At 37.2% G+C, this 24421-nt stretch overlaps 1 protein-coding gene across 6 annotated transcripts in view; it reads right to left on the bottom strand.

The window, feature by feature from the left end:
• wdfy3 (WD repeat and FYVE domain containing 3) overlaps window positions 1–24421 on the bottom strand; it is an 80382-nt gene that overhangs the window by 41710 nt on the left and 14251 nt on the right. For 3 of the 6 annotated variants that reach the window (XM_051893612.1, XM_051893610.1, XM_051893611.1), the window contains exons 3-13: window positions 22258–22381; window positions 19560–19669; window positions 11537–11782; window positions 11237–11429; window positions 10455–10641; window positions 9626–9792; window positions 6578–7045; window positions 6180–6278; window positions 4610–4803; window positions 3168–3625; window positions 604–687 (exon numbers count right to left, since the gene is read on the bottom strand). In XM_051893612.1, the coding sequence (XP_051749572.1) occupies window positions 604–687; window positions 3168–3625; window positions 4610–4803; window positions 6180–6278; window positions 6578–7045; window positions 9626–9792; window positions 10455–10641; window positions 11237–11429; window positions 11537–11782; window positions 19560–19669; window positions 22258–22381 (2330 nt within the window). The remainder of the gene's footprint in view (window positions 1–603; window positions 688–3167; window positions 3626–4609; window positions 4804–6179; window positions 6279–6577; window positions 7046–9625; window positions 9793–10454; window positions 10642–11236; window positions 11430–11536; window positions 11783–19559; window positions 19670–22257; window positions 22382–24421) is intronic. The other 3 variants (XM_051893613.1, XM_051893614.1, XM_051893615.1) reach the window with 3 other exon arrangements.

The raw sequence follows: 24421 nt of genomic DNA, 5'->3' as shown, positions 1-24421 counted from the left end.
GTTGATCATTGTAGCCAATTACAGACATATCTGTTGAGCGAGTGAAAACACTGGCCAATCAGAGGTCTTTAAGAATCCGCTCAACAGCGCTCAGAATGCTAGGGGGGAAATGCTGGTATCGTCACATTTTTAAAATTTCAGTACTGACTTGGTACCAAAGTCGGTACTTTTGACAACTCTAATCTTTCACAATATTACAATTTTACAATATTTTTAATCAAATAAATGCAGCCTTGGTGAGCTGAAGAGAAAAAAGAGACTAAGAAAACTTTTTTAATCTTATCCTAGACTTTTGAATGGTAGTGTACTTGTGTGCAATATTACAAATGAAAAATCTCTAATATTGTCAGATTACTGATAAGGTACCAATATATTGTACATCGCTATAGTAAACAATGACAGTAAATACTGACTTTCAATTTGGGGTAATACTATCCCTTCAAAAGGACAGAAATGAAATACCCAAGGAAGGTGTAAGAGAAAAGTGAACAAAGGAAGGAAGAGAGAGGTAAACAGACTGTGGGGAAAAAAGGGTCTGATCACTCGACAAGCACAGAACAGAAAAAGAGAGGGAGAAAAGGAAGAGGTGGCAGAAAGCAGTACCTCTTCCTGGCGATTGCTGGCGTGCCCCAAGGAGAGGGCAGTGAGGTCTCGTGAGTCAAGCAGGGGGGCACCTGCTCTGCACGACTACAACAATTCAAACACACGGACACGCAGAGTCATGACCAAACAATCAACATGAAGACAGACCAGACGTTCACACAGCCATACAAACACAAACAGCAGGTCCAAACCACACACACCCCGCGTGTGCAGCCAGGCAATGCCAGAGGTTACGAGAGACAAAGAAATGAGAAAAAGCAAGAGAGGGAGGCAGTTAGTTCCTGTTGAATATACAGCTCAGGGCACAGCACATAGAACTCAGAAGAACTACAGATCATGCAAATCTAACACAAACACAAGCCCAAAGCACAGCTACACTCAGATAGCATGTGAAGGCATCTGCATCTCTTTAGAAGGTCATGACTAACGACAAAGATACATTAATGAAAGGACACTATCAGCAGATCAGGGATGTGCATTAGTAATCAACTAGTCGAGTACTCGTTCTGCATCAACTACTCAAGTCGTAAAACATTATTCAAACTACCCAAACTGTCCTTTGTCTTTGCCTGCCGTAGAAAAAAAAAAGAAAAAAACTTTACTGATGAATTCCTGATTGTTAAAACTGAATATATCGGGTGGAACTCAGGATACGTAATGTTGACATAATGAAAGGAAATGTTTTATTGCTTTTAAGTGCATCCAAGAGCCAATAGCATTGAATTTGATCTGTAAATTTGGTTCTTGTTAGAATCACGAATTCCACCCAAATTAACATTCATTTTTATGGTGGAAAAAAAATGCTAAAAGAAACACTGTGCTGGCAGTGTGAATTAGGCGAGTGAATTGACTTTTTTTTTTTTTTTTTTTTTTTAAATAAAAACATAAAAAACATTAATGGAAAAGATACAAATGCAATAGTCTTTTTAAGGCCAATTCAGACTGTACCGAGAGACCAGTGTTAATTTCGTTAACAAATAATTTGTCATTATTTATTTTTTTATTTATTTATTTTTTATTTATTTATTTATTTATTTTTTACAGACAAAAACGAGATGATAACTAAATAAAAAACGATGACAAAATGACAAAAACAATGATGAAAAATCTATTGATGAGACGAAAATGTTAGAGAAGGACGATTTGGGAAGAGATCTAGTCAGAACTGATGTCCTGTGTGGTAGATGCGCACATTTGAATTGTAATGTGCTGATCTATGTCAGTTTTGGAGAGCATTCACATAAACAGTCGGTTATGTCTTAAGAAAATGTAAACAGTTTTCAGAATATCGAATGTACATCAGTGCATTGGATCTGCGCATTCAGTCTTAAAGTGACAGCAGCCTAATAAACCTGCTGTCGTCTGTGCCCTTAATATTAATCAAACAACAAAAGAGAGAAAATCACACTTCTATTTAATAAGGATTAATTATATTTAATTTATACAAATAAATATGTCTGCTTGAAAGAATAATGTTGTATGCAAGTAGTTAGAAAGAATGTATATATCAATTATTGAAAAGAAGACCAAGTTCTTCTTTAGGAGTAGTGGTTTTTATTTAATTTTAAGATAATGTTATATGTCACAGCAGTTAAATCTGTATTGCCTAAATCTGAGTAGCCTATATAATGGGTTTGGAAATGTTTGAGAAATTCCTAATTAATGCATTACAATTTAACTAAACTCATTAGATTTAGTCAACTAAATCTACTGTAGATCTTGATATTTAGTCGACTAAAACTAGACTATAATTTCAACAATTCAGAGGAATAAAATATGACTAAAACTAAATCAAAATTTGCTGTCAAAATTAACACTGTGACAGACGGTGACCAATGTGGACAATCGGATTATAATCAGATAATACAGATTATAGATTATATAACACGACAGAACATGTTCAATCGATGAAAACAAGCACTGACCAATGCCAACAAATGCTGACAGGGGTCAAAGTGTCAAAGTGTCTATTGCTGTTGGTCGGCGTCTGTAGGTACAGTATGAATTGGCCTTTAAAATAGACATTTTTAATTACCCTGTTAATTACATGTTAATTACCCTGATGGCAGTAGTCTACTTTCAAAAGTGGTTTCTATCTAAGATCTGGGTTAGCGCAAATGTGTTTTTAATTTTTAATTAGATGTTTAATTTTTATCTTTTTTAAATTGGTTTGTTCATTTTGATTTTCAAATGTAGCTGTTCCAAGTGTTTTTATTAAATATTATGCTCATTTATTTTATATTGAAAAATAATTAGGGATGCAATGTATGTGAATAAAACAATATATAAACTTCACAGACATGTAATACATTATATTTAAAATATTTAAATTGTTTTTAAAAAATAATTTTTTAAAAGTATTTTTGTGTGCAAAAAGTACTCGACTGAATCACTCGTAATGCCCATCCTCACTTAAGTCCTCTTAAAATTTCTCAATTAAAAGTGAACTGCTCCCTTAAAAAGGAGGATTTCTTTTTCTTTTTCCAGCCATGTTACTGATATCTCACCAAAAAACATTGACCCTTTCTATCCATTAAGAAAAGACAACTTTCATTTATACACACCTGTCAAATGAGTCGGTGGCCATCTTGTACAGGTAGATGAAAAGCTTGCTGCAGTGCTTGAGTGTGGGACACACGTTTTCTGCAGGTATGATCTCATCCTCCAGTAACCGCTGGAATGGTTGGGCATTTGAAGGGAAGACAGTTGCTGGACCAACTTTCTTAGCATCAGAAAAACATCCCAAAAGTCGCACTGCATCGGCCAGCTTCTCGTACTGGATCTCAGTGCGAAAGAAGTGCGAGTTGGCAGGTTCATAACGCATGGCTGCTGTTAAAGTGCAGAATACGGTGTGTAGAAGTTCGAAGACTTTGTTCTGGTTGACCTTCTCCCAGCCGATGACAGGTGGAGAACAGAGGGAACGCTCCATGGCAACCAACAGGGAGGTCACGTACACAAAGCCGCCCACCTTGCGGAAGACGGTGCGTGTACGGTGGCTCTCACGCAGTACAGCCAGCAAAGCCTAACGAGAAACAACAAAATCGTTGACAAGTGAATTCAAATTTAAATCATAAGAATGAAAGTTAATTGTGCAATAAGGAAGCTCCTTTCTATGCTACTATTCAAAAGTTTGGGTTCTGTAAGAATTTTTCTTTTCCTTTTTTTAAATAAATTATATTTTATTCAGAAAGGATGCATTAAATTGATTAAAAGTGAGAAATCTTTTGTAACATTTACTATTTTGAGTAAATGCTGATCTTTTAAACTTTCTATTCATAAAAAAAAAATGAAAAAAATGCACCATGGTTTTCACAAAAATATTAGGCATCACAACTGTTTTCAACACTAAATTGAGTGTCAGATAAGCATATTACAATGATTTCTGAAAGATCATGTGACACTGAAGACTGGAGTAATGGCTGCTTTAATTTCAGAGACATTCTAAAATATATTACAATAGAAAAGTTTTTAAAAATATTTCACAATATTACTATTTTTACTGTATTTTTTACAGCCTTGGTGAGCAGAAGAGAATATTTAAAAACATTTATATATATATAAAAAAAAAAAAAAAAAAAAAAAAATGTACAGACCCCAAACTTTTGAACAGTGTATTTTATGCAAATATGGTGGTTAAACTTAAAAAGATAAAATAAATTAAGAGTAATTTAAATGAAGACCATGTTTTAGATTTATGAATGTAGGGAAAAAGTTAATATATGCAAACTAATATATCATATGCTCTCTATATAATACTATTTACTATTATATTATATAACACATATCAATGCAAATACATTTTATTTACCAAACTGAAACATTTTGATCAGTAGGTCTCCATCTGACCATTTGGCAAAACACTGCAGTTGTTAAATAAAATTTTGGAACATTAATTTCAATTTGTGGATATTTTTTTCCACATTTGCTCCATTGTCACCTGCACCTGTAACCAACTTAGGCTGGATGTGCACACTTATTTCTTCTCGGAGATATGAATGTGCCTCACCCGCAGAATGTCAGTTTTGAGCTGTAGTTCCGTTGACGGTGCGGAGTGCATAAGGCCGAGCAGAGTGCCCATGTCATCATCTCCAGATGGCGACAGCACCAGCTGCTGAATGATCATCAAAGCGTGCTCGCGACACTGACGATACTTCACAATGTTGTGCACGCACCGTGCTCCGCCAAACTCACGGAACAAACCTGAAAGATTGAGATTGTATTGTTAACAATTCATCTGAGTATAATATAAGCTTGGAGACAAGCTATTTTGGGTTCCAGGTTTAACTTTATAGCTTGGCAAGATCTTCAATGTATTGTTTATGTAAATATTAGACAAATCAAGACTGAGCTGTGGTGAGATTTAGGAATGTCCAATCACCTCAGTGGCAGCGCCACATTTGGAATTACTCACTTTAGTCATTTTCTGCAACAAAACCATTTTGATTGGCTACCAATGAATAAAGCATGAGCACATCTGTGAGAGCGAGCATTCTGAGACTATCAGCAGCCATGAAACAGAAGAGAAATAATTACAGAGCTGAAGTTAAGAGCGTTCCTCAACCAGAGACCTGACTCAGCACCGAGAGTGAGACTACTGCAGGGCCTGAGAGCATGAAAATGAATTTTAACTCGTCCCTCAGTACATAAAAAAAAAAAAGAAAAAAAAAAAAAAAGGAAAAACTGGAGCACAATAACGCAATTATAATAAAAGCCTAAGAGGTTCACTGGAAAGTTTTAAAACGAGCGATGTCAATGTTGTATTTCTGTTTGAGACCCCGTAAAAGCAAAAACTGACATTTTTGGCTTTGGGTCCTTGTCTATAAGCTTTGAGACATATATATGCTTGTGTACTGCTAAACGTTTATGAAATGTACCTAGCAGATCTTTCACATTTAAAAATGTAGCCTTCGTAGGGTGAAGAATTACATTCAATCTATTTTAAATTTCTATCTATAGAAATTTTTTCACATGAAAAAACATTTAAAAATGTCATTTTGTTGATCAATGATGAGTTTTAAGGGATAAAATTATTGACTACAGGGGAACTTTAAAACAGTGAAGTACTTACATGAATTATACCAAAATTGTACAAAGATTAAAAAATTTCTTTATGAGGACTTTTTCCTAGAGAGATGAACTTTCAGTTACACATTACTAAATTAATGGCAAAAACCTCACGTAAACAAACAAACACACAAGGTGTGGGGTTGTGTATAACTCTTTAAATCATGGGCTTTCCAATTCTGCGTAAATCTGCACAGCTTTTTTTGAAAGATTCTGTGTGGCCCTGATTATGAACAAAGGTAGCTAAAGAGGAAGATACATGAAACCAGAACTACTGAGTCGGTATAAATCCAAGCCTACTGCTCACCATTTCCTCTTTCAAAACCTAGCAAAACTTGGAGACAAATTTCATTCCTCTCTCTACTCTCCAAACGTTTCTTGTCTCTCTCTAAATCTTCCTATCACAAAGTCAGAAAGGCCAAAAATGTAACTTTAAAAAAAGAAAAAAGGAGGAGTCAAAGTAAATCCTTCCCAGAGATCCTGCTCAAAGAAAAATCTGTGCACACATTTACCTGCATTGGTGTTTGAGCCTTGCAAGAGTACTGTAAGTGTCTCCATGACAAGCCAGGCTAGCTGCTTTTGCTCTTCAGCCACATTGTTCTTGGCATCATCTGACCACAGTGAGAGGGAGCAGTAAGCAAACAATGTAAATAAAACCATTATGAGCAGTGTTATTGTTAACTAAAACCAAAAATGAAACTTCTAAAAAGTTTTTCATTAACTGAAATAAAATAAAATAAAATATAAATATCAGAAATACGTTTTTTTGTCTAATTTTTATTGAAGTTGTTGCTCTGGCAGTGGCAATGAACTAAAAATAAAAGTTTAAGTACTAAAATTACTAAAAATGTGTATGTGTGTGTGTTTGTGTTATTTGTAATTATTTAAATGTAGTTTACAAAAATGTTACCCTGCTCGTCATGGACTTGTGTTGGCTCTTTTAACAGCGCTGCATATTTGTGGAGCAGGTTAACTAGCACTTCCAGCAGTCCAACTTCACGGAAGACATCACTGAAGACGGGATGGTGGCGCCCAAGCTTGAGAAGAGTACGAGTGGCTGTGATGCTGCATCCATAAGAAGTGCTCGACTTTAATAGCACGCTAACGCTAAAAAGCTCTTTGCATGGTACATAATTCAGCCCAAAGACAACAAACTCCAGCAGCTCAAAGTACTTGGACTGCACCTCCGGTAGCTTTGTTACTCGCTCTGCAAACTGTGACAGCGCATGCTGCGCCTCTAAGATGAAATAGTTGGCGTAGTCGGCGGCGTAGATATTGGCGATGGCTTCAAGGATCATACGTGCTAATCGCCCGCTCTTGGCCTTCAAGAAGGCATTCTGAAGCACAGAAAAAGCATGGATGTTCCTGACCGTGTGGCCTGAAAAGAAAAATCAAACTCTTAAGTAAACAGTACATGGACAATGAAAAAATGACATTATGAAACTATACAAGATGACTCCTGTTGTGTTCCATAGAAGAAAGAAAGTTCATTGACCTTTGGTGGACTCTTGCATGGCTAGTAACACAACCTCACATATTTTCATTTCCTCTTAATCTGTGTGAATAAGTCTATATTCATGCCAACTTCCAAATAATTCTGTTGTAACAAGATGTCAGTAAAATGTAGTAGCACATAACACTCATAACTGAATAGCAGTGTTGTAGTCAGGACCAGCTCATTCGAGTCCGAGACTGAGACCAGAAGGGGGTTGAGTTCAAGTCAAGACTAAGTCCACAACAAGATCAAGACCATGAAAATAAGTGTTTTGGACTCAGGCGCGAGGACCAAGATCAAAAATTCTTGGACTCAGATTCGAAGCCCATATATTCATGGTCTTGGTGAACTCTGTCTTGACTTGGACTCAACCCTATTCTGGTCTCGGTCTTGACTCGAATAAGCTGGTCTTGACTACAACACTGCTGAATATCCTCCAAAAGTAAATATGAGGTCTTCAACAGGTGTCCTTGCTTCATGTTCCTGGGATATCTCTCATAATTCATTACTTATATTTATTACTTCATTGGGTCTTTCTGAAGTCATGCTCTTTAACTAATGCTGCGTTCCAGGCAGGTTTTTGAGCCTGTAAGTCACGACTTCAAACCAAGACTCACGACTTTGTAGTGTTCCAGGCAAGTCACGCCAAACTGCCGGAGTGTAAACAAACCAGCATGGTGGACCATATGGGGCTTATGCTCATTTACAATTATTTTTATCGCCAAAGGTGCTTACACCTTGCTTATTTGAAAACGGAGGAGGAAAAATGGCGCATAAGGCAAAAGAAGCTGTTATACCTTATATTTTACGTTATTTTACCATGCATTTGCATAAACAACGCATCCATAGGGGCTGCCATTGTTGTTTCGCGGGCTATGTGACGTCAGAGCGCGGAACGAGTTCACGGGTGGGAAGTCACGGGTTTGACGTCAAGGGTTTGACTGCCGTTCCAGTGCACTTTCACGGGTAGAAGGTTGGAAAAACACGGGTTACAGGTTGCCTGGAACACGACATAAGCTTCAAGAAAAACATACCGTATGCAATATTAACTAAGAACACCCAACCATCACATGATTACAGGACAACACAAGTCAGTTCTTCAACCCTGCAACCCTTAAAACCAAATTCTTGTGCATTCAACCTTTAAGAACTCCCACTGCAATAAGCGCTAATGCTGGCAGCATGAAAATGACACACCACAAAGTAGGGAATAAACAGTCTTTGTGATTGGCTTGTTGGAAAAGAGGAAGTCTTGATGTGACTGGGTGCATAAACAACATTATGTGGCGCCATTATTTTAATTACAGCATTTAATGGCTCTTGGCGAGGCATAAGACAAGCCAAACAAATAACCTAACCAGATTACACAGTAGGTGTCTGCCGTTTGCCTCCTTCTGACCAATTAATGCCATTTACAGCCAGTGAACACTAATGTTTTAATTCTCCCTCGGAAACCGCAGGCCCTTCTTCTCCCTGTGTGACTAAACGAGTAATCTAGCTGATGAAGGGAGGCAGAAGCAGACACAGATGAGGATGTTAATATGAAAATGCAGAGAGGAAGAATACTGCTAATCTCTCACTCAGTGGTTCAGACAACCATTCATTAACAGCTTGGTTAATTCATCCTGCAAGTTCTTAAAGGGTTAGTTCACCCAAAAATAAAAATCCTGTCATTAATTACTCAATCTCATGTCGTTCCAAACCTGTAAGACTTTCGTTCACCTTCGGAATGCAAATTAATTAAGATCTTTTGATGAAATCAGAGCTTTCTGTCCCTCCCATGCCTACACAATTGCAACTTTGATGCTTCAAAAAGTTCATAAAGAGATCGTAAAACCAATCCATATGAATTGAGTGGTTTAGTCCAAATTTTCTTAAGAGACTCGATCGCTTCCGGAAGCTCAAACGTGCCGTCTAACCAATGAGGTTCGTTCTTGTGTGTTACGCAGCACGTTTGAGCTTCCGCAAGAGGTTTGTTCTTGTGTGTCATTCAGGTTCGTTTGAGCTTCTGTTTATGTTCGCTGATCAATGTTTATATGCCAGTAAAAGCCTAAATGAAATATGTTCATCATAAAAAGTGATCAAGTCTCTTCAGAAAATTTGGACTAAAACACTAAGTACTAAAAAGTGCATTATAGATGAAATTGTCATTTGAATTTCTTTGTTGGTTAGAATAAAAATCCTGAATTGCAAGCAAAAAAAAAAGAATCTGAGCTGATGCAAAAATTTGAATGATTGCAAATATTCAAGCACACTAAATCTCTAAAGTATTTCACTAATGCAGGCCACTTAAGCCTCAGCATTACAATATTGCAATCTGAATCCTGTAAAGACCTCAATTTCACAATGTTTCCTGGCCGAAGTTCAACATAACGCGGAATTTCACATCATCAACTTTTCACACCCAGCTGTGCTGTGACATAAGTTAAGAGTCAAGTGTATGTCATTTTACGTAGGGCTGACCTTTCCCAGAAGGCTGTGGAACCACAAAACCTGGAAGCAGGAAGGGTGCTCCGGTGGTGAGACCAGCAGGCTTCAGCTCACTGACACCATATGTGGTCAGAGCAGTCACCAGGTTCACCAGGTCCTTTAGAGCATCTTTGGATTCATCCTCTTTGGCCTGCTCCAATCTAAGAGGTACATCAAGTGTATCAGAGAATATCTCTAATTAATCATATCAGAATATAAAATAACTACACTGCCTCTTGTTGCCTTTAAAAGACTAATAATTTGGGGTAAACTATCCCCTTTAAGCAAATCCTCAAAAAAATTGATCAAAAGTGACATTGAGGACATTTATAATTTAACAAAAGATTTCCATTTAAAACAAATACTGGTCTTAGGAACACAGTTTCCACAAAAATATTAGGCACCATAACTGTTTCAACACTAAATCAGCATATTTGAATGATTTCTGAAGGATCGTGTGACACCGAATACAATTAGTCATTTTAAATTTAAAATTAAAGTTATAATATTTCACAATATTGCTGTTTTTATTGTATTTTGATCAAATAAATGCAACCTCGGTGATCATAAAAGACTTCTTTCAAAAACAAAAAAAATCTTAACAACCCCAAATTTTTAAACAGTACTGTATATGGACAACAAAATATTGATATATTTGGTAAGGAGGCATGTAATAAGAGGGATAATGTACAGTCATCTGATCATTACTGCACAATAACCATCTTCCTGTCCGGGTTTATCTTTAGACAATGGCTGCACATTATCTTTCACATATAAAACCCTGAAGATTTAAATGTGCAATAAATAATTACAAATCAGTCACCTGATCATTAGATCTATGAGGAAGGTGTAGCCCTGACACATGCGGAAGTCATCCAGCAGTATCTGAGAGACATCACTCGAGTCCTTCAAGAAACAGGAGAGCCCAGCAAACATCTCCACGATCTCCAGAGGAGAGAGGTCATCTGACTGCTGCATGTTCTGGATGCACGTCGACAAGCACTCTTTCTCTGCAAAGAACAAATAGTGTCATGTTGCCTGTGAATTTCTGAGCACCTTTTTTCAGTAAACCAATACATACCTAAAGACGACACCTCCCCATTCACATACTATGAAGTAGGGCTGTGAGATTAATAGTAATTTTCAATTTTGATTTTGGATTCCAATGATTATGAAAACAAGATAATCAAGGTAAAACAATAATTGTGCTGCTGCCACATTTAGCAGTGCACTTTCATTCCTCCCTAAGCCAAACTTAACATCCAAATCAGCCGAATAAGAATTAATTAATATTTAAATGTATACAGTGAAGACTTTATTTTTATATAGAAAGTTTTATTTCAGACACTTAAGGGAAGATATTTGAGTTCTTTTCCATTAATTGCAAAGCAATTGCAGAAAAGAGTGTCTGCAACCGCCGGACATTGACCTCTAAAAACACTAAAAGCATAATAGTGACAGTTAAATGGTTATGTAAGGTTAAAATGTTACTAGGGTTCATAAGATGCCAGCAGCAAAACATTCTCAGTATTATGCATCCATGCACAGCAACAGCAGAGAACCACATTGAAAGAAGTAGGTAGTCAAATCATCATCACAACTAACCGTGGATGTACTTGACGACATTAACGCTGAGGCCGTGTCGGGAGATGGTGGTGAGCACCTCTCCTGCGCTCTTCCTCCAGGGTAGGTTGTGGGGGGGACACCAGGAGGTGATGGCACTGAAGAGCAGCTGTAGATCATCCTTCTGGGCCAGCTCCTCTGCCGGAGACACGAAACTGCACAGCTTCACTAAGATCTGAGCAGAGCAAACCGACAACCAGAAGAGAAAGTCAGGGTTGGTGTCAATGTGTGTCTTTTATGGGTATTTTGTGGAGACAATGCTGTTCCTAAAGACGGACAGACCTGGACAAAGACTTTCTGTAGAAGAGCTCTGCGGTCCGCCAGAGGAAGCTCTGTCTGGGTGGCGGCAGGAACCTCGGGCATGTGGGGCAGGTCAAAAAACAAATATAGGCATTTGACCAGCGTCGAGGGCACCGACATGGTGGTCATACAATCCACAGTTTTCTGCAGAAGCAGAGGAGGGAGGGATTCAAATTCAGATGATGAGCAGATCATGTTTTTTTTCCTTCCATTCAAGCACTGACTACACTAGTGAAAAAAAAAAAAAAACATACTAAAATGTATTCAAAATATTTATTTTGTGCTAAGCATACTACAAATACATTTACATATGTGCTAAATAAAAATACCCTCCAATTGTACTTTTGGTATACTAAACTGGTATACTTAAAGTCTGCTAAATTGGAACAACTATTTTGTACTTAATGCACTTTAATTGTGCGGAAATAGTGCTGAGGTCCAACTAAAGATATACTTAAGTATATTTGATTGTGCTAAAGTAGAACTATTGCAAGTACATTTTAAATGCAAGATATTTAAAGTGTACCTGAAGACTGATATTATGCAAAGATCATACAATCCTTAATAATAGTGATATTAAAACACTTTTTAGGCATAACATTAAGAAATGTGCATTGTGCAATAAAATACTAAATAAAATACTGCAAATAAAGTTTAATTATAATTTTATATCAGTAAGTCTTAAGTGATACATCAATAAATATGTTAATGGATTTGAAGTATACTTAGTATGAAATAAATGTATTTTAAATAGATTTTGAATATGAAAATGAAAATGTAGTCTTTACTCCAGTCTTCAGTGTCACATGATCCTTCAGAAATCATTATAAAATTCTGATTTGGTTCACAAGTAACATTTCTTATTATTATCAATATTGTAAACAGTTGTGCTGCTTAATATTTTTTTATGGAAACCGTGATACATTTTTTTTTTTTTTTAGGATCATTTGACGAATAAAGAGTTCAAAAGAACAGCAAACACAGCAAAGAAAAAAAAAAAAAGTTTTTTTGTTGCATCTCACTACACAGTTTTGGGTCTCAGGTGAAACCCTGATAACCATATATGGTGGGCCAGTGATATCATCACTCTTCTCTAAAGGGGCTCAGGTGGACGTGACTGAAACGAAATGCTGCAGGTGGGTCAGAGCTTCACTTTTCCCTGCCATGTCACCTGCAGCAGTCTCGCCTCTGACACTAATCAGAGCAGGATCCTGCTACCAGTGCCAATGAAACACTGATGCGAGAGAATAAAATCCCATCAGCCGCTTTTAAAGCAAGTCAGGAAGTGATAGGACTCAGCTCAATCTAGCCAATGATTCTCTCTCTCTCTCTCTCTCTCTCTCACACACACACACACACACACACACATATGCACAGCCCAAGCACTTTTTCATTGCAGATCCAGTCTGAACCAGTATGCATTGCACAGGCTACCATACAAAAACCAATCTCCTCACAATGGATCAGAAATGGACATTATTAACGCTCCAAAGTTCTCAAGAAACATTTCTCATTTTTCTCAGTGTTCAAAACAGTCGTGGTTAATATTTTTGTGGAAATAATCATACTTTTTTGTTTTGTTTTTCAGGATGAATAAAAAGTTTAAAAGAACAGCATATATTTAAAATATATTTTTTTGTCTGTCACTTTTGATCAATTTAATTGATTTAATTTAATTTTGACCCCAAACTTTTGAACAACAGGGTAGTTAGTTATTACTATAGTTATCTTTCTTGGTGTGAATGGGTCTTAAGACAAGGCAAAAGAATCCCAGCAGTGCCAAACCTTAATGGAGGCTCCATTACAGCACTTTCACATCCACTGCTTTCATAAGAATGAGACAGCAAAACAAAAGAGTTTCATCACTTCTGCATTTTCATTCCAGGAAACATACTACGTGAACAAAAATAAATCAAACTACTCCCTCCGTCAAAACAAACCACCCTCTCTTTAGTAAAATTAATTGCCTTTTAAATTCAAATAAGAGTTTTTGGAGAAAAATGAAGGCAGGTTACACTAATAAAGCCTCCTAGGCAAAAGGTCCATATGTGAAAGAAACTGAACCAGCTGGACTCCATAAAGCCCCTGTTATGGCAGGCAGGCAAGGCTTGGAATAGCTCTCTCTGTGGTAGTTTACCTCAACACTGAAACTACGCTAGCAGACAGGGTCAAGTGTACATGACAGCTACAGCCACTAAACGATGATGTCGGACAGAAAAACACCAATAGAAGAGGGAAAGAGCAGGAGGATTTCTCACAGGCCGTCAATGCAAGAGGGGGGAAAAGATGAGACAAGAGAGACGGCATCCGTGAGGGTGAAATGAGGGATTGAGAATTTAGAGCATAAAGGGCGTCCTTACAGGGAGAAAAGAAAAGACCTTTGTTGTTTCCGAGGGGAGGAGGGTGTTGCCAAGAGCACCAGTTTTTGTCTGCAACTCTCAGCTTGGAATACAAACATATTTCACCCCTCTTGTTTCAACATGTTTCACCTCTCAAAACCAGAGACTACTGCCTGGAAAGATAATTGTGCATGTCCGATTAATTCAAGCTCATCCTCTGTTTTATGACAAGCCCTAAATTGTGCCATACCACTTGGATAAGCATTTCGAGAGGTCTGCATTTAGGTGGTGGAAATCTGTTTTATGTACTTCACCGAGCAGCATGGAGATATCAACATTAACAAAGTCTAAGAAAGTCTTTTCATTATGTATTCCGAGTAAAGCAGAAAGAGGGAGTAAAAAAAAAAAAAAAAAAAAAGTACAGTGTGTATAAGAGAAAGGGCCATAGGAAATCTACATTTCTGCATTCCATATTTTTGTGCACAAGTTCTTTTTGAAGCATGAATATATTTTAAAATGTAATTTATTCTTGTGATGCCTTTTCAGGATCATTACAGTCTTCAGTGTCACATGATCCTTCAGAAATCATTCTAATATACTGATTTGGTGCTTAAAGGGATAGTTCACCCAAAAATGAAAATTATCCCATGATTTACTCACCTTCAAGCCATCCTAGGTGTATATGACCATTTTCTTTCAGACGAACACAATCAGAGATATATTTAAAAATATCCTGGCTCTATAATGGCAGTGAATGGGGGGTCCAATCTTGAAGCAAAAAAAAGTGCATCCATCCATTGTTAAAGCACTTCACACTGCCCCGGGGGGAGGTTAATGGTTAATAAAGGCCTTCTGAAGCAAAGCAATGGGTTTTTGTAAAAAATATATATCGCTATTAACTATAATAACTAGCTTCCAGCAGATAGCCGTACGCGTCGATTTGCAGCGGAAGAGTAACCCCTGACCCGACGCACGACGTAATGACGAACGTAGAAGCGCAGAGGATAGAGCAAAACAAAACACCGGTCACAAATTAGAAGTCTAAAACGAGAAATTTTAAAAGAGAAATGTCTGAGGATTTCAATATAAGAGAAGAGGAGTTTGAGTTTGTTGCACAGCTCTATTTGTTTAAAATGTGAGAGGCATCTAAGTTTACTCTACTCCTACATCCTACGTCATAAATCGTGTCAAGGGTTACTCTTGTGGCGCAAGCTGATGTGCAGTACGGTCATCTGCCGGAAGCTAGTTATTTTAGATAATAAATATGAATATTTTTCTAACACAAAAAAAAACATCTCTCTGCTTCAGAAGGCCTTTATTAACCCCCCGGAGCCATGTGGTTATCTTTTATGATGGATGGATGCACTTTTTTTGGCTTCAAAATCGGGCACCTCATTCATTGCCATATATAGACTGGAAGAGCCAAGATATTTTTAAATATACCTCCGACATCTGAAAGAACATCATATACACCTTGGATGGCTTGAGGGTAAGTAAATCATGGGGTAATTTTCATTTTTGGGTGAACTATCCCTTTAAGGATTATATGAACCAAAATAAAAAATTAGAACTGTGGCTAATAACATACTTGATTAAGATCTAAGAGTGTTGGAAAAACCTCAGCCAATTAATGAGATCCTATCAAAACAGAAAAACAAACAACTTGCACTGCAGAAAAATAACCTTAAAAATCACAAGGAGACATGAACATAAATGGCTAATTATAATAGCATATGCACTACAGTTCAAAGGTTTAAGTCAATAAGACTTTTTTCCTTTGAAGTTAATACTTTTATTCTGCAAGCATGCATAAAATACAAATATATTTCGGTTTCAAATAAACACTGTTCTTTTGAACTATCTATTCAAAGAATCCTGAAAAAAATGTTTCATGGTCTTCACAAAAATATTGAAACAGCACAACTGTTTAACACTGATAATAATAAGAAATATACCATGTGAATATCAAGACCATCGCTGTACCATGGTACTGCCACAGCGCTTTTCATAAAGGATCTAACTAGAAGGGCTTCCATTCTTGTAGGAACACTAGTAACAACATTCCCATTCAGTCGAAACAACACATGACTATGGGACATCTACAGACAGCCCTTGATGTAATGATATTCTGCCAATGATGTAACCATGCCCTTGTAACAGAGTAAGCACACATGGTCAGAAACCATTTACTACAACATGGCATGGATATACTGTAGCCCCCCAGCCTCCCGACAACACAGTCGGCTTTTATCAGTGCTAGTTCTTTGGCGTTGGTTTGGTGTGTCCCTACCCTTAGGTGACTAACATCAAAAGCTAGAAATACTTCTGAAGAGCTTTTGATGAAAGCGGGATCAGTCCTTCCTCATCTAATGAATGACATGATAGGAACATTGTCTGTTTGATCGATACATGTTGACCTCTCATTACAGAGAGGAAGTGCTTCAGGGCGAGAAAAACAACTAGTAACTGGAGATCATTTATGTAGAGTGTAACTGACCACAACTTTTCACAAAGTTCCCTTCAAACAGGCCTTCACAAATGAGCTCAAGCTGTGCAGCCTTGAGCAATCAACAGCTTGAGAACTGGGTCCTCCATGATACCATCCTCAAAGCGGATGAAGGCAAGACTTGTGCAACCATTGTTGGAGAAGCCATCTTTCACTTTAGAGTGAGTATTCCTCTTCTCTCCTGCTCTTGATCAAGTCCAACATTGTTTAAAAAAAAAAAAAAAAAAAAAAAACTTAAGGAAAATGTCACAATACTACTTCCAGCCTCCACATGATTCTCCAGTCTCTCAGTCTAGGAGAAGACAGTGTCCATCCTTGATAACAGAGGCCTGTATACCTTGAGATAAGGCATCTTGTTCAGCTGTGAAACTACCATGCACATGCTCAACAAATTACACTAGCTTTTTCTTGATTTAACAAATAGAGCTTGTTCAGTTCAATAGAACTGAACAAGTGCTGGGTGCTGAAAGGCCAACCTAGGATGGCTGATTCCCAAACACACAATGGCGTTTTTTGAGCTCATACACTAGGTACCACCATGGGACGAGGGCGGATCTTTGTCCAAAACAAAAATTTGGTAGCTGAATACTTTGAAGGGTGTGGCACACCAAGCCGATGCCTAGTTTTTGTGGTGTGTTCCACACCGTTGTCACTAGTCGGACCCCCGTTGGCTGCATTGCGGCCGATTGAAAATGTTGAATCGGAGGAGGCGGAGATCACTCTGACGAACTGTTCTGCTTGAAATACACTACATGACTTTTCAACTCTGAATGGATTTCAAAAACTGGGCATCATACACTACATGACTGAGGATCAAACAGTACCAGACTTTTAAGTCAAAGCAAGCAAACGTCAAGGAGGCACATGCACAAGGCTTTGTTTATGTTTGTATATATTCGTAGTCTTAGCTCTTCTGGTGTTCTGTTTGAATGATGAATACAGACAACTGCAACCTGGTGGGATGGAGAGTTATTTCCTCTCACTTAGGCACAGTCTTTGTGGTGTAGTCTTTGTGGTGTATTCAAATGCAACTTTTTAACCCAGACGCAGGCGACACAACAGTTGGCTTTTATTGCCGCTACAGTTCTTTGATGTGGATTTGGCGTATCTGGGCCTTAACAGTGCAATGCAATCTAAATGAACTTGCCAAACTTCACAAGTGATTTACTGAGGGTACTGAGAGAGGGAACAGTAAATCTCAAATCTGAAGACAAATTTCATGCACCTTGATGGTGTAAATCATGATTTAGATATCTCTTCTTGCACGCATTCTGCTTAAATGAGTAAAACGTGCTAACCTGAGCTTCACAAGTGACCTAAACACTAATGTTTAGCTTAACCTCTTTATCTGCACAGATCGGCTTGATTATAACTGTAGCTCTAATGCACCTGTTACCCAGGTGAGATTATATTTCATGATGTATTTTGTCAAAAGAATTTACATAAAGTTCTAAGAAAATGTTTTGTTTTGTTTTGTTTTCTAGAATGACATGATAATATGTGGGTAAATGTATATTGGGATCTAAGCGATGTGGGTGGGTAAGCAATGTACAGGCATGAAAACGGGTCAGGGGTGAAAAAGGTGAGAAGGATATTACCCCTCTAGGGGGGACCAGGGTCATGCTCCCCCAGAAGAAAAATTTAATATTCCATATTTTAAAGCATCAATCTGATGCATTTTGAGATGCTTTTTTTGCCAACCTGGGGAGAGCTGGAGAAACTTAACTTCAGCCATGAGTCAAAAATTATTATGGCCTCCTTACTAAGTATTATGAAGGGGGATCGAGCGGGAATCTTTATTGGTGTCGATTTTCAGTCTCTTTTTAATGATAGGCTTTACACATCTGTCAATCATCCCCACTTGCTATTTGGGGGAAGAACCTAGCGCTATGATTGGTCGAACTCTTCTTCTTTTGCTGTTGCCTGATTTGAGGACTGCGCGTGCACAGAGGCGTCACCAGGTTTTTGCGTAGTTTAGAGTGACAAATCGTACCAGCGTACTTTGAAGTCAAAATGCGTATCCGCTACGCAAATTGCGTACAGGTTGGCAGGTCTGCTTATTGATAGAACGGTAGAACACTTTACCTTCTGCCTTGTCAGTCCTCTCACCTCAAAATCTACCTCCTCAAAAACGGTAGCGTTAGCTAATAATTTTCCACCGGAGCTTTAGCTAGCTGGCTAACGTTGCGTTCTCTCCTGCTGTGTTCAATGACTCAATTCATCAAGCTGTAGCTAACGTTAGCTAAGTCTATGTCAACAGAGCTCCTGGGTAACTTAACTTAGATATACCAGAAAATATTAAAATTATTGAAACCATCGCTCACCAAATTCAGTCAGGTAAATCGCCGAGGCCAGGCGTGCTTTCAGCTTCTGATGGCGAAGCCCTTCGTGTTAATATTTCCATGCACTCGCGCTCCCTTCTGGCACGCGCACTTGTTCACAATTTACTGAATCGCAGTTCGCAGTTCACTGTATCTCGCGCTCCCTTCTGGCACGCGCACCTGTTCGCAGTTCACTGAATATGAATACACCACCCCCCTCCCCCCCACCCACCCAACAAAAAAAAAAAATTCTCATCGAATCTACACGATTCACGTAGGTCACCTATTTTGGTTTCAAAACGGCGAATTTCACCGAAAGGTGAGGGATTTTCATGTATGAATGTAATGCCAGAAAATAATGGCTTAATAAAAACTGCTATTCTTTTGAGCTCTTAAATTCATCAAAATCATCCTGAAAAAATGTATCACAGTTTCCACAAAAATATTAAGCAGCATAACTGTAACATTGATAATAAGAATTGTTTCTTAAGCAGCAAATCAGCATTTTGGAATGACTTCTGAAGGATCATGTGACATTGAAGATTGGAGTAATGATACTAAAAAATTCAGCTTTGTCATCACAGGAATAATTAACATTTCAAAATATAATCAAATAGTTAATTTAAACTGTACTAATATTTCACAATATTACTGTTTACTGTATTTTGATAAAATAAATGTGGCCATGGCCCAAAAAAAAAAAACCCACCAACGCCAAACTTTTGAATGGTAGTGTAACTGTTTGTATATACCTGTATATATTCTAATATGCTGATCAAATGTTTCATGTTTCATGCATCTTGTGATTGATTCATCTGATGCACATTAAACATACAGACCTGTCCTGAGGAGGCCAGCAGGTTGATGGTGTTCAGAAGCATCCAGCCACGGCTCGCCTCCTCGCTCTGATTTACCTCCAGAAACTGCACAATGGCTCTGCTGGCCGCCTCTGTGGGAGGAGCACACACACACAAACAAAATCACTGACGCGTTTAACAGTCTGTGCATGTGGATCAAATCCATTTTCACACGTCAGCTTGTGTGTGACTGGCCTCATCTGGGGAAGGACGCTGAGTCTATTAGAGGCGATGACATGCAGGCGGTTTCGTTTTTCATTCATCCATTGCTTCCTCATTTTGAGAGGGCAAAACTGTGACACCCCAGTGAATACACAAAGGACAAGAATTACTCAGAAGAATATTTTCTGCTCCAACAAAAATGTAATTATATCATTTTAAAATCAACTGTCATAAAAATACAATAAATTTCACATACAGAATAAGTACACTAATAATATTTTACGTTATGATTTTTATTGCATCAGTATTATGAGTACTGTTTGAAAAAAAAAAAACAAGCGTTAAATACAATATGTTTAATAGATGGTATAAAACCTACTAAAATGTTTAAGTAATTACTTGTTGTTTCATGACATGCTCAGTCTAGGGTTTGTGAATCTAAGCAGCATATGCTGCCACAGTGGATTACATCACCAAAAATAAACATTACTGTACATCATGTGCCAACACACATTGTGTGGACAGCAGAGTAATTCTTGGACCAAGCCCAGATTTAGTCAGAAAAACAGTCTTCCTCAGTCATAAACACAGCTATTAAAGCAAGAACACACAGGTATAAAGGAGGTATAAACTAATTGATGCACCAAAATTAAGTTTTTATTACAGCCACCATTTAAATTAGGGCTGCACGATACTGGGAAAATATGCAATATTGTTGTTGAGTATTGCGATAACGATATTTCTTGTTATATAACATTTCCCCCCTTTTTTTTTTTTTTTTAAATGATTTATATATGTAATGATCATACTAAAATAAGCAGGTAATAGATATTCTTCTGATCTAATTAAATCTAATTCAGGATGAAAAAAAAAAAAACTGTCAAGGTGCAAAGTATAGTTATATCAACCTAAATCTTAACATCAAGAACATCCAGGTAAACACACCTGAAACTAGGGGTGGACGATTAGTTATTTTTGTTATTTTAATTTATCTTTGTTTTTCAAAAATAAGAACTACAAACAATAGGACAAATACAACAGGACAAATTCTTACTTGAAATAGCATTCAAGTAAAACACAATACAGAAACTGAATGATTAAATGTAAATCTAAAACACTGCATAGTCTTCACATGAAATGAATATACATTGATTCATAATAAAGCTACAAAAGTTATTCATTCAAGATCAGTGAGTGAATTTCTCTTTATATTTTGCTGTTTGACAGACAGCAGCAGGTTTACTGTATTAGGCTACTGTTCCTTTAAGACCTAATGCACGGCCACGGATCCTACTGAAATTCATCCGATTTCTTTCCCAACTGATAACGTTCACTTAAGACATAACCGACTGTGTTTGCATGAATACTCATCAAGACAGACATTTTGACATAACAGTGTGTGTATTTGACCGTTTGAGTGCAATAAGGCGTGAAAGAGAACTGAAGGGATTGCACACTGTCAGAGAGGCAGCTCGGCGCGCGCTTGTCAGACAGCAGACAGCGCAAGACCGCAAGGAGTTGTTTTCCACAACTTATTGCTTTTAATAACTCTTTTTAACGTCACGTAAGTAACAGTCGCATGCCCAGTCTATTCACTGCTATATGCGTTGACCTAAAACTTTGACTTTTCGCAAAGTTTTGTAGTAGCCTATTAAAGTCATTCATATATCGCATGCCGTTGTGACATGTACATTTGCGATATTTCGATAATTTCGATATATCGTGCAGCCCTAATTTAAATGTTTATATTTTCAACAACAAATTGGAGTAGTATCATAATTCGGAAACACTTTGCAATAAGGTTTCATTCGTTAACTACATTAGATAATATGAACTAACAATAAACAATAGTTCTTCAGCATTTATTAATCTTAATTAATGTTAATCTCAGCATTTCCTAATACATTTTTAAGATAAAAAAAAAAGTTATGTCGGTTAACATTAGTTAAAGCACTGTGAACTTTGGCTATAATAACGTAATGAAATTTGGATTCGATGTTTCTGTAAAAAATTCAGTTTTGGTGCATCACTAGTGTAAACATGTATAAAGTTCTTCAGGAACAACAACACTCTTATGTCTATGCAGTGTCTACACAAATATTTATTTAATAGAGGATAAAACATATTAAATCACTTTTTAAATTAAAAATAAAATATTTTATTATTTAACTTCAAAATGAATTACAATATGCAACCAATTTAACATACGTAATATGCCGATTTCTGAATTAATTAATGCATTACATGAGAGATAAAAGGGGGTATTACATATCAGAAAGTAGATAGACCGAATGAGAGAAAACAATGTTTAAAAAGCTATTGTTTAGCATCCATTAACAAAGTGTGGTTGAATTTTATTCAATGTTGACTTTAACCTTTGAAAAATTCTGTAATGACTTTTACTGACCTTTCTGTCTACTTATCTTACAATTAAATAGATTGGACCAGGTCTGTGTAATAAATATTTTTTAACAGAATAGAATACCCAGGGCATGCGAGTAGTTTAAAGTTGAAGTACCTGTTGATTTATTGGACGCTCTCCGTCTGATCTCAGTCACCATCAGCCTGGACACTTGCGTTGTGAACTGTAGCAGGTCTGAAAACTTCTCATTCATGGTGCTTGGTGGAGCGTTCCCAAACACCTGTCACACACACAAACACCATTTACAGAGCTTAAACAACCTCCTTTTCATGCAGTTCTTTTTATCCCTCTACAAAGATGGGGACCTGTTGAGTTAAAGCTGAGATTTAATCAGCAATCGCCCCCTTGATGTCTGACGAGCCATATGCTCCGTTTGTAGAGTTATTCAGCTTTCATAGCAGCAGAGATGAGACATTCACAGGAGCTCTGAAAACTGCCCTTCAGCATTCGGCTCACAGGTCGAGTGTCCAACCAAATTAGTATAAATCACAAACAATCATAAGAGGTTGAAGACTGCCATGCTTAAATTTATCCTGTCAGTGCTCTCGCTGTTTGAAGAAATCAAAATCTAGATAGACATACTGCGGTGTTAATTCTAATATGCATCATTTCAGATGGGTCTATAACAATTCATGAAGTATGACAGCTTTGTAAATAGAGAGCACGTTTCATCCCACTTCTACAAGTGCTCTCCAAATACAGACAGGCTGCAGCAGATCAGCGCTCTTTCATGCACAATGATGAGCTGTAGCTGAGGTCATCTGCGGTGTTTCTGTATAATCAATGCTGGATGATTAGCACCATCATGCTCTTCTCCAGCCGGTGAGAGTCTCTTGATTTCATAACGACTACTTAGCCTTTGTAAATGAAGTACTAGTCACTGCTGGTTCCCTTCTTCTCATTGTTTAAGTTTAACAATAAAAGTGTGAATAATTTGGTTTAATGACATGGATTTTTTTTTTTTTTAAATCATGACGCTATAGAGATTTGTCTATAAAAGAAGAAAATGTTTTTAATGTTCTTACATTTTAACAATATAATATGTACTGATAAAAATCTATATATGTGTGTACAATACCGTTTACAAAGATTAAAGTTAAGAATTTTTTAATGTTTTTGAAAGAAGTCTCTTATGATCACCAAGGCTAAAAATACAGTAAAAATAGTAATACTGTGAAATATTATTACAATTTAAAATAACTTTTCTATTTAAATATATATTAAAATGTAACTTATTCCTGTGATCCCTTTTCAACATCATTACTCCAGTCTTCAGTGTCACATGATCCTTCAGAAATCATTCTGATATGCTGATTTGCTGCTTAAAGGGTTAGTTCACCCCAAAAATGAATATTATCCCATGATTTACTCACCCTCAAGCCATCCTAGGTGTATATGACTAGATCTTCTTTCAGACGAACACAATCGGAGATATATTCAAAAATGTCTTTGCTCTCCAAAGATTTATAATGGTAGTGAACAGGGGTGTGTTTTGAAGCCCAAAATAAATGCATCCATCCATCATAAATATAATCCATATGGCTCCAGGGGGTTAATAAAGGCCTTCTGAAATGAAGCAATGGGTTTTGTAAGAGCAATATCCATATTTAAAACTTTTTAAGTAAAATAACTAACTTCTGGTAGACGGCCATACGCATTGATTTGCTGCGGAAGAGTGAACTCGTTCAATGACGAACGCAGACGTGCAGAGGACAGAGCAAAACAAAACACCTGTCATGAATTAGAAGTCTAAAACGAGAAATTTTAAAGAGAAATGTCGGAGGATTTCAATATAAGAGAAGCGGAGCTTCAGTACGATACTCCTACACCCTTCACACGCTTCACATCGCATGAAGGGTTACTCATTTGGCGCAAGTCAACTTGCGCAGTATGCGTACGGTCGTCTGGCAGAAGCTAGTTATTTTAGATTATAAAGTTTTAAATATGGATATTTTCTTACAAAAACCCATTGCCTCACTTCAGAAGTCCTTTATTAACCCCATGGAGCCGTATTATAATTATGATGGATGGATGCATTTATTTTTGGATTCAAAACATGACCCCCATTCACTCACATTATAAATGGAGCAAGGATATTTTTGAATATATCTCAGATTGTGTTTGTCTGAAAGAAGATAGTCATATACATATATAGGATGGTTTGAGGGTGAGCAAATCATGGGATAATTTTCATTTTGGGGTGAACTATCCCTTTAAGAAATGTTTCTTATTATTATCAAAGTTAAAAACAGTTGTGCTG

Source organism: Ctenopharyngodon idella, chromosome 5 (assembly GCF_019924925.1).
Source record: "Ctenopharyngodon idella isolate HZGC_01 chromosome 5, HZGC01, whole genome shotgun sequence".
Taxonomy (NCBI): domain Eukaryota; kingdom Metazoa; phylum Chordata; class Actinopteri; order Cypriniformes; family Xenocyprididae; genus Ctenopharyngodon; species Ctenopharyngodon idella.
The sequence above is the reverse complement of the archived record's forward strand: the minus strand, read 5'-3'. Positions and strand labels throughout refer to the sequence as shown.